The 15612-nt window shown below is 39.3% G+C and overlaps 1 protein-coding gene across 5 annotated transcripts in view; it reads left to right on the forward strand.

Moving 5' to 3' along the window:
* LOC135941273 (ankyrin repeat domain-containing protein 11) overlaps positions 1-15612 on the forward strand; it is a 64191-nt gene that overhangs the window by 11038 nt on the left and 37541 nt on the right. The window contains exon 1 of one of the 5 annotated variants that reach the window (XM_065486639.1): positions 9132-9211. The exons of the other annotated variants lie outside the window; for them this stretch is intronic. Within the exon in view, the coding sequence (XP_065342711.1) occupies positions 9147-9211 (65 nt within the window). The 5' untranslated portion in view covers positions 9132-9146. Of the gene's footprint in view, positions 1-9131; positions 9212-15612 lie in introns of those variants that run through there. 5 annotated transcript variants of the gene reach the window in all.

The following is a 15612-nucleotide window of genomic DNA, read 5'->3' on the forward strand; positions in this document are numbered from 1 at the left end:
TTTATCATTTCCCTGAATATTTTGAATTAATCATAATCCCCAGTTGTATATATATATTTCAATCTAATAATTTCATAACTGCTAACTGATCTGGACTCTTCTTTCCTGTGTGCCAAATTTTAATCCCGGACAAACATATTTTGGTCCAAAAGCACATACGCGCATATTTTTCATTCCATTTACTCGGCGAACATAATTTAAAGCGGCCCACTCGGCACACAAGTTGATTCAGCATTCCAAATATTTGCAAACGGCCGGGTTGGGCGGACGGTCGGTCGGACGCGGCGCAAAAACGCTGGCTCCAGCAGCAGCAGCGCGGCACCCGTTGGCAGATCAATACACACACACGCGCTCGCGACACGACGACGAGAAATCTAATTTGGCTTGCCGGTTAGATTTGGTCTGGCAAAAGTAACGCGCATTTGATCCATTTCGTCGTCGTGTATCCATCCGAGCGGCGGCTTGAACTATTGCTCGTTCGCTCGCTGTTGTCATGTGCGCGACGCGAATCGACGACGTCAGTGCTGCTGAAGCCGCTGCCGCTGCTGCGCTTATGTAACTCCACTTGCACGAGGCAACACATCAAAACCGAATGCTGACTCGGAAAATGGAAATTTCACTTCCAGGCTGCAAAGTGAATAAAATCAAAATTGCTGATTCGCAGTGGGAATGAAGCAGAATAAAAATATATATTCTCTCTCTGGCTTTGAGAGAGGACTAAAATTTTAAATTTTTCGCAAAGGTAATTAATGTAATATGAACTAGATCCGTATTTAAGTATAAAGGTTTTTTCAATCTTAAAAAAGAAAGCTCTTTTGAAAGAAAAAATCTCTTTTTCAAAGCATTTCGCTAATTAACTCGAATACTCATTTAAAATTTCCACGAAGCAGTCGTATCAGTGGCTCTTTTCCTTTTGGGACGTTCCAGGAATCACGACAAAAGAAGTCAGGTTACATAAAGCGCCGGGTTTATAAATAAATCGGAGCGATTCGATTAATTCGGGGCCGTGTATGCTCGTGTTCCACGTGAGCCTTATGCAAACACACCTGCGTGTCAATATCGCCGCTCCGACCAATGAATACAAATTATTACTATCGGCACTTAGTGAAAAGGTAAAAGGTTCACTTCAATTTGCACTGGGCTATTTCCATCTTGTCATCGAACACATGCTCATGTCCGAAAAATTGATACTACATAACGAGACAAAAATATTTCACGGACTGGCTGATAATGTTTTGTCCCAGATATAAATATAGAATAAAATATGAAATAATAATAAGCTGAAATTGCCTTATAAAATGACACCTAGTTTATTTTAATATTTTGAGCTTCAGGGTCATGTCAGAGTAAGGCTCTGCAGGTTCTACCTGACCCTAAAAGGTTTCATGTTGGTGTTAGTCAAACACAAAGAAATAAAACTCACCGACATTAGGCGTATTTCCAGGAATAAGGCCGAAGCCAGATTTAAAGCATCAAACCGGAATTTCAGCAACTACTGCGAGGGCACCCATGAAACTTGGTGTGCTTGTGAATAATTTCACGGGCTACATTTTGGTCCAGCAACTCAGAAATATCGGGAGGGCAGCCATTCTGAAAAATTTTCGTAAAAAGGTCGAAAAACCTTGGCCTTAGACCGATAACTTTTTTTTGTAAATGTAAAGGTTGTACGGAATCAAACGTTAGGCTGGTCTGTGAAAGCTTTAAGTTGATATCTGAATTTGAACAATAGTTTCAGTCGATTTTTCCAGATCAAAATCTTATTTTTGGGTTTTTTAAATTCTCAAAAACTTGCAACAGACCTAAACTCCCTCTCTCAACTCTCAGGAAATTTTGATTTTAGCCAAAAACCCCTCAAAAACATGTCCAAATAATGCCAAGAAACGAAAAATTTCTGAAATAATAAACTAATTTTTTAATTAGGTTAAAAAACAAATTTCTCTAATCTCACTCAATTTATGTTACGAAAGTGCAGCAGAAATGCGTCTGATCTGATCTCATAAGATTCTCAGTCTATAAATAAACACTGTTCACGCGCTAATGAAGGATTGAACTCGACTCGAGGCCGTCAGCGAAATGAAGAGTTTAAAAACCAAACAAACCAAACGAGAAGCTCGCTAACGACTGCGACGACGGGCAAAATGGCGCAGCTCATTGATTCTACTCTGACGGTGAATAGCGGCCAAATTAAAAGGGCAAAGATGTCCGTCAAAGTTAGGCTCTTCTCGTTGCCAGCCAGCGTAATGGGCCCTGATTCAAAATTAATGCCGTCTTTACGCCGTAATGAAATCTTTATTGCCGCATGCGCCGCGGTTGCAGGCAAAAATGGTGCAGCCGCGCCCGTCCGGTCCCTCGGCGTTCGTTTGCATGCCAAATTCGCAATCTAGCGCAAGCGTAATTGCCTTTTTTGTAATTGCACACTCTCGAAAAAAAAACGAAAGAGTATGCGGCTGATGAATAATCGAATTAAAGCGGCTGTTGGACGAAATTTCTTTTTTCTCTTCACTCTTTCGCCAGGCGAGCAGGCGACGACTTATTCGTTTCGCTCTTGGCACGCAGAGTTTTCCTCCTCCTCGGGAATCGATTCCGAGAATCTCCACGTGCCAAAATTACTTGTGGGAGTTGCGTTCAGTGCGCCGGAGAAAATTTAAATTAATACCTTTTCTCTTCTAATTTTCCTCTGCCACTAAGAAAGGTGGAAAATGTTGGAGATGAGAGGATTCTCGGCTTGTTTCGTAATTGTCTGCGATACTAAAATAGCATGTGAGGCAAATATTGATTTAAATTTAATCTGTACTGCAGAATTCTGAAAATTTTGCTAAAATATTCTCTTATAATTGGGGTCGTGTCACGAGTGCTGTTAAAATTCTGGTAAAATTGGCTGTAAAGTTTTCATAAAACTCTATTGGCGAGTTCTGTCTTCCTATTGTAAAAATTACGATTTATTTTGGGAAATTTTCCACTAAATTCGCACGAGAAGAATAGAAATAAATCGAAAATATTATTGAAAACCTGTTCAAAATTTCAAATCTCTGAAATTTAATTCTTACTCCGTCCTAATTTAATTAAAGCTCATTGTAAAAATAAATTTTGCTAAATTACACGAACATTACATTCCACTTACCGCTTGCTGGAACCAATTTTACAAAATTACTCTAATTGTTGTCCTGTGAAAACCTACTTTGATAATTTTATTTAACAAAAAATGGTTAAAATAAGTGAAAATTCTTATTACAAACATTTTAGTGTCTGATTTCGATTTCTGTTAGTGTCAAGGAAAGTTTCACAGCAATTTTAGAACCAGTTTCAATTTAATTTGAAAGCAATTGTAACAAAAAATAATTTTCCCGAGTGCCTGGTTGAGTTCTCCAGTCGCAAGTTTCCCAGATGAACCAAACTCCCACAGCATTCACTCCCTCCTCTCAAAGAAGAATTATTTTCCACGAGCTGTTTCGAAACAAACGATTCTCCAGCGCCGGAACAAAAGAGTCAGATGTGCATGGGAGTCTTTTTCCATGCGAGCAGGCAAGTGAAAATTTTCAGTTGTTGTTTCTGCTCGTCCGTCATTATCATCGCGCCCCTGATAAGCTGCTGCAACGGCTGGTTCCGCTATGCAGGAGAAAATTCGTTGTGCACGCCTCTGGTGCACAACATGCACGTCGTGTTTTCTTTTCCGCCGTTGCGCCTCTTCCTCTCTGGTCTCTGCGCCGTGTTTTAAAAGACGGAAAGTAGCCCAGTGGTGCATCAACAGAACAAAAAATAAAAATGCGGCCCTGGGAGGGAATTATTATGGCCGCTGTATGATGACAGATTATTCATTTTCCAGCTGGTTGAAAGGGAAAATGGGATTATTTTGTTAAAATGAGTTAGAAAAGCTACTAAATTTAATTCACTTCATTTTATTATTCGACTGATTTTTTATAAATAAAATTCATAAAATTACTACAAGGCCACAGACAAAATATAGGGAATTTCTTCTAAATTGAGCAAAAACTGAATTTATAAAATTTATATTTAAATTTTTGGTCTATTTTCAAAATGCTGAAATCGTCAAATCGAAATCTTTTCGCTAAACTCTTGTCATGTACGAATTCAACGGTTCAAAAACCTGAAAATTATTTTAAATTTTTAAAAAGCTACGAAATAGAGCAATTCGAAGGAAAACTTTCAAGCAAAATATCCAAACCCACGCAATAAAGCGCTTTCTTCTTTGTCTACATGAACGAGCACTAGCGCAAAAGTTGCCTAATTAATCCCAAGTTTGTTCAGCCTCTCGGAAAGACAAAGGGGAGCAGAGCATAGGCCCGAAATTGGAGTTAAAGCAAACGTGAAATGCGTTTTAATGAAGCCGTTTAGCCTAGAGTGGCTTCCTTCCTTGCTATTGTGTGTCGAGATTTTATCATTGACCTTGCTTTTGCTTATGCACGAAAGAAACTGCAGCAGACGCCATGAGCCAGGCGGTGCAGCTTTTTATTTTTACCCGAGCCCGCCGCCGCGCTGCCGCTTGCTGTTTGTGGTGTCACGTCATTATTATTAGCCATCTGCCTTCCTTTCCTTTTGCCTCGCCTGGCGTACGTTATGCACAAAGTCTCGCCATTGATTCCGCGGAATCGAGCCGCGCGGACTGCTTGCTAATCGCCCTCCAGCACGCATCAATCAGTCGTGCCTCGTGATTTTATGTACCTCCTTTTGCTGGGTGTGTGTGTGTTCCGTGCAACCTGTCCGCGCAATAAAAGGCATTCCGAGCATATTACTTCATTTCTCAGGCAGGAAAATGAAATGACCAGAGTTTTGTTTGTTGATTTTTAAAGGGCAGGCTGAATGGATAAAAACTTAAAACCATAAAGGGGTGAAATTCAGGGACTTTTTTTCTGGATTTTCCTCCAAAACTGAAATTTGCAATTTTAGTGGTGTTATTTTTACATTTTTAGAAGCAGTTGTGATTTATTTTTTCGTTTTAGAAGCATTTTTGGGGGAAAACATTTAAATCTGCCACGAAAACATGGTCTGGCCGTGAAAATGTCTAGATTTTGTTTGTTTGAAACTCTAGATTTTCAAATAGTGAGGGCTGTTTATTTCACAGCAAAAGGGTTTCCCTAAAAAGCGACAATTCTTCAAAGAGATTGGAACGCCGGAACCGTTCAAAATTTGTTTACAATTAGTCCTTCCATCTTAGAATTATGAATTAGTCTGTAAATAATAAATTTACATCATAAATTAATTTTCAACGAATTTCCCGCATTAATTAATTAATTATAATCTTCCTTTTATGACAGTCAATAAAAGAAAAATCCCACAGCACAACTGGCAACAGGACTTTCAATTTTCCGCAGCAACAAACCCAATAATTCTCTTCCTATACATTTATAAAAATCCTCTCTCTTCATTATTTCGTTTCAATGAGCTCGTTCATTCGATGGTTCGTTCTCTCGTTGGAGATATTATATTCGTCCTGATAAATCCGGCTCGATTGGAGAATAATAGATGAGGCAATTACTGCGCAGAGCGAGTTGCAACTTAATGAAAATTTCCATTATCTCTCCGCATTCGGCGGAGGAAGCTCATTGCACGCCTCGCAGTGTAATTATTTGCCTGGAAATAATCAACGTACGAGGTTCGAGCCCACGTACATTCATTGTGCGGATCAAAAATTTCAATTCTAGCAGACAATAATTTATTTCGGATGTAAAGGGAAAAATTATTTATTTCCTTCGTTTAGATTAAAACAAAAATTAATAACATTTGGAATGTACAAGTTTAATAGTGAAAGCAGGATTTTAATTCCTCTCTTCAATGATGTGCTTATTTTGAAGGAAATTTCCTTTCTGGCGAAATAAATCCTGCATGATTTTCAATGAGGAGACAGTTTAGCTCCTTTCAAGTAAATGTTAATAGGATTTTTTGCATGTATATGGTAAATAAATTAATGGCAGCCGTGTGCTGACAAGAAGAAAAACGAGGCCGAGTGTATGTGTGTGCAAAGAAAATTCAGCGTAAGATGATTGCATTGTTGTTGTTGCTCGCGTCCGTATGTGCGCATACGTGTACGTATAATACTGTTATCGCGAGTAATTAGTTATGCGAGGCGAACCGGTTTGAGTGAAAAACAGCCAGCATCATCGCGTTCTTGAGTTCTGGGTTCTGGGCCACGGATGGATGCTCGCAGGGAATGGAGTTGACGCACACCGTTTGCAAAATGTTCAATGCGTGCCATTTTCACACCGTCTCTCTCTCTCTCTTCCTGCTTTTCCAAATTCCTATAAACTCTGATCTTTATCAGGGCCAAATAGATTTTTTTTATTCACAAAATTGTTAAGTGCCTTTTAACATGAAATTCACGAGATTTTAATCTCCCAGCTTAGATTCGTTTGCTGATAATCGAATCATATGTAATTATGACTCATTTAGTGCAAAACAGTCGAGTTATCGAATCCAATCGTGTTCATTCGCGTGACTCACAGATAAATGGTGTAATTTCAGTTGGGAAACAACCATTATCAAAAATTCCGTGATAAACAAGCCAAGTTAAATCACCTGTCTGGTTTGATACAAAGAAAAGAAAAGAAAAAAGGTTCCATTCTTTGAAAAATTTGTTCTTATAACTAAAAACTGAAATCGATTACAAAAAACAGCTTTGGAAATGATATTTGGTTTAATTGAACAAATCAATGGATGAAATGATAAAAGCTTAACATTTTCCTTACTCATTTTGTCCTAAAAAACTAAATAAAGTAATTTTTTGGAATGATCTGGAAGCAAGTTTGGTTGGAAATTTTGTCTTGAGCTATTTTAATTTTCCTCTGCCAAGCATTAAAATTCAGGGACTGATCCGAACAATAAAAATAGCACATCAAGCGAATATCTCCTTAAATTGATTTGTATTAATTATTTTCGGAGGCAAAAATAATATTTCGAATAAAAAAACCTTTTCTTTTAGCAGCAGCCTTTATTTAATTCATCTGATCTATAAAAATTCGACCCTTGAGCTGCTCCGTTGATGACGATGATATATATATCATTTCACCATTTTTCATTTTACTTTCTGAAACACAAGCCCCAGCCAGACAGCATTGTGGTGCGGTCGTCGTGACTTCCTCCGGCTAATTAAAAGACGAGGCTGCTGCAAAAAAACGCTGGTTTCACACCTCGCTTTCTTTTCCGCCGATCCGTTTCCATTGAAGCTGCTGCACAGCAGTTCGTTTCTTGTGTCCAATTATTTTCCCGAGAAATATCGGGTATCGAACCAGAGGCTCATACACAGCCGCTGCTCGCTCGCTCGCTCGCGCGCTCGGGTGACGTCAGCTTATCGAATTTCTCATTCTCGCTTGCTCCCCCCGCCGAGTTTGAACCAACTCACCCCCGACGAGGATGGAAAGGACGAACGAACGAACGCCCCGCCGCCGTTGCAGTTTTGCAACTTGGCCGAAATTTCCTTATGCACACCCTCCGCAATGAGGAAATAGGCTCGGCAAATTGCATTTGAGCAGTGAATCGAGCTGTAGTTGGAAAATTTTCTCTCTGGACCCCTCTCGCCGGAAACTCGAGCCTATCGCACAAAATCAGCGCGTGCTTTTCGATAATTAGCCCTCAAGCACCCTTCAAACTCGAAATTCAGCGTGCTGTGACATTTTTTCGCCCTTGAGGGTCCTAATTACGATCTTGAGCGTTCGAGTTTGCAGTTTTAGAGTAATTTAAACACTTCAGGACGATTTTCCTGATGTACAACAGGATTTTTTCATCATTTCTATTTTTCCGTCACGATCTTGCACGAAAACTAGAAGCACCAGAAGTTAAAAAATATACCAATAATATTATTTGCTCTAAAAAAAATTCAAAAATATAAAATAACGTTTTCAGAAATTGGTTTAAAGAAGGTAAAATTATTCAGGATGTAATTTAATGCTCCCAATAAGTAGATTAAAAGATAACTAGCAAAAAATGACAAATCTTTGGATAATTCTGGCTCATTTCGACCAAAATCTAGAAAATTATCACCAAATATCAGTCCACACAACCATAACCTGTGAAAATTTGACCAAATTTAAATTTTGGCGAGTTTTTTTGGGATTTTTGGAAGATTTTGAGAACACAATGTCTCATCTGCTCGTATTAAGGTGTGCATTAAATTATTCTCGACTAGCCCGATCGAACAAACACCAAATTAAGGGTCAACCGGCAAGGTCAAAGGTCATTGTGAGTCATTCTCTGAAAGTTTTGGATGTTTTTCAGACTTTTTATCACATTTGCCATTTTTTTAATTATTTGAAAAGCTCTTATAAAGTTTTCATAAGGTACGTGAGACCTTGTGTGATATTTTCAAACGGTTTTCCATTTTTTTATTCCACGTTGGATACTGAAAAACGTGAAAAACACATTTTTTTAGAAAACAATATTTTTATTCAGAAATTTATGAATTTTTGATTTTGCAAATGTTCACATTGCCAAATCTTGGGTTGCAACCATCAGAACCTCAACAAGTAAAAACCATTAGACTCATCTAGACCTCTTCTCATGAACCAAAGGGTTCAAGAGGTGTACAACCCCCCACCCCTTGTCAACCCCTTGATTAAATTTTAATAGAAAAACGTCGTACCCCAGTCGTAACCACTCATCCCTCACTAAACATTTTAAAACTTCTCTCCAAATTAGCAGTTTTCAATTTAGTTAGGTTGCTTTTAAATTTAAAATCCGGGACGAAACGGATAAATTCCGATTCTAAACACACACTTGCTTCTCAAGAACACAGAAGACATTAAGAATTCTGCTGAACCAGCCGCAGTCAGCATATTTATCTATCCTCTTTAATCTGTTATCTAATCCTGGCTTGTTTTTTGCCGGCTAGCGCCATTTGCACGTGCTGGCTGTATTTTCGCGTCCAAGGTCCTGTACATTGAAAATGCGCCGCAGTGTGTGTGTGAGTGAGTGTGTACATACGGCAGGCAGTACGCGGGCCACATTCATGAGCAAATACACGAAATCACACGTACATTTCATGCAAGTAAGAAACACAAAGAATGGCAAAGACACAGCCAGCACTCATGCAGCCTACTTTCCGGCCGAATAATAATTTTCCTTCTTTCTGCGCCCGTCCGGCCGCCCGCTCGCCCGCCCGTTCGTTCGTTCGTTCGTTCGTTCGCTGAATACAATACATGCACCATTGTTTTTTGCGAAGCGCCGGCGTGGCCTTGATATCTTGCCATAACTGTGTAGCCAAGTAAGTGTATTTATTTTGTTCGTTCTTCGCCGGCTGGCTGGAATTCCTGCGGGACGCGCGAGAGAGCTAGCTATAGCGGTGACTCAGCGAAAGGAAAAGGCGTTAATTCGACGTGTCGTGTGACGACTGACTGCTAAAAAGGCGACGCAGCTGCGCTCGCAGTAATTATTTAGGTGTGCGCCATGGGAATTGGAAAATTTGTGACTCAAAGCCGGGGAACGGTCACGATTGAAGCGTTAATTTGGTGCATTTTCACTCTGGAACTTTCCCTTTTTCAAATTGGTGTTTTTTTGTGTTTTTGACGCAATCCTCAGTTGGATTTTCTGTCTGCTGCAAATCCCGCTAGTGGATTTTTGCTTCAACACGCCAAAAATGGAGCTGTGATAAGCTGAAAAACCTTTTTAGAGCAATTCATAAAAAGTCAGTAGCAATTTTCCCGTTTAAAGTTTAATATTTAAGGGCTTTTTTCCTTTTTCGGAACGTATTTACTGGATTTTTGAGCTAGTGTATTGAGCTTCGATGAAAGTGAGTTCATAGTCGATTTTTTCGTGGCGAAAAACAAATTATTAAACGACATCAAGAACGGCCTGGTATATGATCAAGTTAATTTAACGCGAAAATTCCAAACCCCAATCCAGGGGATGGGTCCCAACCTCCGATCATGACCTCGAGGAGTTGAATCAAACTATTTTCAATTTAATTTGGGTCTAATTGCAAGCTACTCGAAATTTTGAAAAAAAATATTACCATATAAAAAAGAGCTTGATTTTCAGACTGAATAAACTCTATTTTTTTCAATTTTGACCTCGATTGACTGAAAAAAAGATATAAAGTACCTCTAATTTTATATTATGTTCTAATTTATGCCAGAATAGTTTGAAAAATGTCTACCTTTGAAATATCAAGCCTAAAAATTGATTTTCAAATGGGTCCCGTAGTATAAATCCCACAACGGTTTGAGATTTGACAAACTGAAACAACTTTTTAAAATCCAGATGTCAATATAAAAAACTGCCTGGTTATTTTGAAAAACCAAAGCTCTTTTTACAAATAATTATCATTTTTTAGGTTACGTTTTGTACCTCACGACGTTTTTTCACCACTTGTGGCAACCTTTTGTTATATTTCTGATGCAAGAAATATTGGTTCTGAAGTTTTCTAACAGAAGAAATCTTAAATTTACGACTGTATAAGTGAAAAGATATACTTTTAAACTGTTGGGAAACAAATGATTAAAATAACCTATAAACGAAAAAAACAGCACAGCATTTTTTTCAGGATTGCATTTGCTTATTACCCGGTTTTTTCACCACTGGTTTTTACGACTCAATTTTTACCAATTTCTTGCGCAAGATATTCAAGAAATGAATACTTCCCCAGTGAAAATCCAAAATTTGCGGTTGGAGTGATCAAAATTTTCTTTCCTGTACATAATTTTTTCTTTTGAATTGCCAATTTCAGGCTTAATTTCTGTGACAATTTTTCAAGTCGAGGTCATAAGAAAATTATTGTAAACTGAGGTGCAAACAAACATTGCCTGCAAAAATCTGGTTAAAATTGAAAAAAACGCTTTTAAAACACTGCATTAAATTTTTTCTTTTAATTTCCGAGTTTTTTTAACCCCGTAAATTTTCATCACGTATAATTCAAACCAAACTGTTAAAACCTCTAAGAATGAAGGAAAACGGCTAATTTCGGGCCGTGACATTAAGGCCCCAAGGGCTTTCTTTGAAGGCTGGTGGCATTTGCGACACACACGCCCGCGTGTCGAGCAGCCAGCGAAAGCATTAGCGCAGCAGCGTGCGGTGTGCATCCAATGAGTGCGCGCGCGATCTGATAACAGTCGAAACTGGCAGCTGCACAAGACCCACATAAATATAGGCACACGGTGGCACTTTGTGCTGCCGGGGCCTCTATTTTTACTATGCGCCGGACGACCGGCTGAGCTGCATCTGGCTCTCTGGCTTTGGCTGGCTGGCTGGCTGGCGCGGCCCGCGTTCCGAGCGCTGCACCGACGGCCGCCGCCGCCGCTCCATTGTTCTCGCTTTCGTGACCGACAATTGCACTCGCTGCAATTGCTCTGCACGCACATCGCCATCGCAGGCCAGTAATGTATGCGCTCTACACTGGGGGAATTGAATAAAAACGTAATCGCGCAACAATGAGGCTGAATTGATATTCCTTTGAAGACCGCGCGACACGAGGCTAATGACAAATTGAGACCGGCAACAAAGTAACCTTTTGAAGGACGGCCAAGAAAAGGATGATGGTGCAGTTGGAACGCAGCAGAAACAAGGAAAATCTGTCCAGAGGTGTGCCTCTTTTCGCCTAAAAGCGGATTGGTCCCGGAAAATCCCTGTTTTTATTATCTTTAATCCAAAATTAACGTAGAATGCGCTGTAAGTTTTTGGAAAAAGGGGCTGCAAAGTGAACATGCTTTTCTAATTTCATATTGTATAAGAACAAATTATCAAAAGCAAAATGTTTATTTATTTCTTATTAAAATAAAATATACGATTTTTTTTCTTTGGATTTTAATTTTATTACCATGGCTTTTTCTACTCTATCAATCTACATGGGACCATCAAGAGAACTCTGATCGTTAATTTAAATTGATTTTAACCAAACTATAAATCATTTTAAACAGTCTCAATCTACTAAAACAACCTAGAAACAGTCATAAGTCGTCTATAACTTTGAATAAATCATTAATATATTTATTCTTTATCCATGGGCCCAAGATTTTTTGTTCGATTTTCATATTTTCCAGATAAAAATATTTTGCACCAGTAAAAATTTGATTTTATTGCGTATTCTGTTGACCCCTTTAATCGTTTCAAATCCAAAAAATTGTATTTTTTAGCTAACTTTTTGCAATTTTTTATAATTAAAATTTCGAAAGAACTTTTCCTCCGACCTTTTATTAAAAAATACCTGGTTTTAAGCTGACTTCAAAGCTTAATTAGATCCTAATTCAAGTGTTTCAAAAGTTAAAAACCCGTAAAATTTCAAATGGGAACTGCTGTTACTCTTCAAAACCTGTAGAAATCGTTAAACAATGGTTTCTGGAGTTCTTAAATAAATTATTCAAAGAAATCAAGTAAATGAAACCTTTTAAATGATCAAACAAAGCACAACAACTCGAAAAAAACTTGTAATTTCCCCATGAATAACGTCTGAATTTCACATCTCCATAAATTAAAAATGATTTCCCAAGCGTAGCACGTTTTTTTGTACTAAATGATCATTCTTCCCCAAATATTGATTCAAACCCCAGGAAATTTTCCAACTGCGCATTAGGCTGGATCCAAGGTCCAACTATTTAGTCACGTAACACAAAGAGCAGAGCTGAAATCCCAAATTCCCCATCAAGAGTGTTTTGAAGAGCGGAATGAGACATCCGAGGAGTGTAATTTTCGCTTGTTTGCTCGTTGCAAGCGAGCGTGGAGCGACTGCAAAGTCGAAAGCAAAGCAGAAAACGCGCCATTAAGGTCGAGCAGTGTCGTCTGGTGTCGCACGTCCCTTCCTCGGCGGACTGAAAAGGCGGAAAAGAAATGTGCCTTGCAAATTTCAATGGCGATGCACACGTGACGAAGACGACAACATGGTCCTCTTTTGAGCAGCCGCCGCCGTCTTCGCCTTCGTCGGACGGAAAGAAAGTGGCTCGATTTTATATATTGATGATGCAGCTGCTCCTCTCATGAATGGCAACTTTTTGCGCCGCTGTATTGCTGCTAGTACACACACAACAACTAAGTGAGTGTGTCTGCATGCGCCATTCATTTTTAAGGGTGCGCTTTGAAAGAGCAGCCGCGCTGCTTTCATTATGTATTAAATCTTCGATCTGCGCCGCCGTCTATTTGAACTGCGCCGAATGCGATTATCGCGTGCTTCTGACAGGCTGAACCGAGCCCGAACGAAATTTCAAACCAGTTTCAGCACCGGCGGTTGCGAGAGAGAGAGCGAGGGAATTCAGAACCAACTCGGATGTGGAAATTTTGGTTGATTTTTTTTACCTCAATGCCTGAACTATAATATGTGGGCCCCTCTTCGCATGGATGGATCTTTAGATTTTGACAAAATCGGTTTGGGTTTATTCTAAACCCACCAATGAATTATCTGAAAACAGCGGGGTCCAGATGTGCGATAGAATTGGTTACCACTGCGCAGATCCAAGATGGCGTCTGAATGTGGGAAACAAAAAGCTCTCTATGGATTGCCGTATGAGTGTCAAGAGTTTGTTTTTAAGATCCAAAAGACATAATTAGTACAATTAATGCAAATTATTTCACAATATTGACCAAAACTTGGTTCTTTTCGCGCATTTTCACGTGACACCGTTTACTCCACCAGACGCCATATCTGCGCGTCGCACAAATCTGGACCCCGCTGCCTGAAAATGTCCAAAAATTGCCCCAAGGTTAGCTACTTCATAAATTCAAAATTTTTCATTCCGATCGAGGAATTTAGAAAATTATGGCATAAAATATTCCACATTATCTTAGGCCTAGCAATAAGTTCGCAGGTCAAAGGCCTAGGTCACAAATATGTGAGGTTTAAATAAAATTAAATCAAGATTTCAAGTATAGGGAGTGTGTTCTGGCCATTTAAAAAGTTTGCTAACCCTGCAACCACGTTCAAAATAAATTTAATTTTGTAATTTTTGGTGTAAAAGGATTTTCAAGGTTTTTTTTAAGTTTTCTTATCCTTTCTTGATTTTTTTTATTTTTTAAAAATTAAAATTCCTAATAATTCCCCGAAAATTCTGCAGAGGAAACGGTTTCAAAGGCCAATTCCGGCAGGAAAGTAATTTAATTCGCTTGAAGACAAACAAATGCCTCTATGATATCCTTCAAGAGTGGCGAGCAAAAAAAAGTCGGCACAGAGAAGCAAGTTCTTGATGAAATTTCGTATCGATCGGCGCACGCGGCCCGAGAGAGTTGGTTGATGTGCGCTGGCTGCTATTAGCTCTATACCGCCGCCGCCGCCGCCTGCGTCGTGAAATCTTTAAGTCTCGGGAAAAATACAACACACGCGGCGAGTCGGTCGGTGGCTGAGCACGGCACCGGCGGTGGCTCTCTGCTGATGCTGCTGCTGCTGCTTTGGCTGGCTCGGCGCCGCTCGCACTCAAACACACACACACAATGCTTATAATAATCTATCTGCTTTAGTTTGAGAGCGGCGGAGATGCTGCTCGGCCGGCAATCAGCAGCGGCGATCTCCTCGCCGACTTTGCGAGAAAGTGAAATTCTGATAAACAATGAACTCGAGTCGTGGTTGCGAAGACGCGCGTCTATCCAACTTGGAATTGACCAATTTGGCGTTTGGCTGTCCAACTTTCTGGCCAAACGAGCCGATTGACGTCAGTCTGTCTGTTGAGGAGATTTCAAAGGTGTTTTTCACGTCTATTCAAATTTAACGTGACATAATGTGGATTTATGTGCTAATTTTCGGATTTATTAGACTTTTAAAAGCTGTTTTGGAGATGTGAAGGTCAAGGGATCACCTAGAGCTTCTTACATGATGTAGGGTATTGCCAGTAAAAGCATTCCGTGATACTATTCGACATCCTGTTAGGAAAAAAAACTATGATCAGAAATTTAAAGTGGATTGATCGAGGCCAACAATTGAATTTTTTGGATCCGTTGAGCAGTAAAGTTGATCAATTCAAATTCAAACTTTGCCCCATTTTTCTCAAATTTATGGCGTTTCGATTCCTTTTCAACGGCTTTTGACAATTTTTGGTTCTAAATTCAAACGGCAATGGCATCAAGGAGTTACCGGGATTTTGCAGTTTCAATCCTCTTTAAAAATTTGGAAAATAAAATTCATTTTATTTTTTGCTCTTGAATTAGAAAAAAAAATCTTCTTGGCCTTCAGCACGAAGTAATGATGCGTCGCAACCAACAATCATAAGAAAAACTGCCCGTATATCCTCAAATATTAAATCACAATCAGACGTAAAAACACACTCGTCTTCCTTTTTGAAGTGAAACTTTTGTAAATGGGTTTCCGGCCTGCTGCTATCTTTACTGACACTTAATAATTCATTTAAATTTACTTTTTCCTGATTTTGACGCGCATTTTATTATCATATCTGCTGTCTGTCCGATAAAATTAAATATCTCGTGGCAGCGCCAATGGAAAACGAACAGAAGGGCGGAATTGAAAGGCTGACGTGTAATTGAGGTTTTTGCTGGCTGCCTGGTTGACTGCATCGGGCGAAAAGAGTGTACGTGAGGGTTTGTGAGTCGCTGCCAAGGTCATTTCTCTTCTGCCAACATTGTACACTCGGCACGGCTTATTATTGTTATTATTTTTTGCAGCTATGCAAAATGCAAAACCATTTTCGGCGCGCGGAGCAAGGTCGAGATTCCTAGAAGGAATTATTGTTGAAATGA

The sequence above is a fragment of the Cloeon dipterum genome, chromosome 3, assembly GCF_949628265.1.
Source record: "Cloeon dipterum chromosome 3, ieCloDipt1.1, whole genome shotgun sequence".
Classification (NCBI taxonomy): domain Eukaryota; kingdom Metazoa; phylum Arthropoda; class Insecta; order Ephemeroptera; family Baetidae; genus Cloeon; species Cloeon dipterum.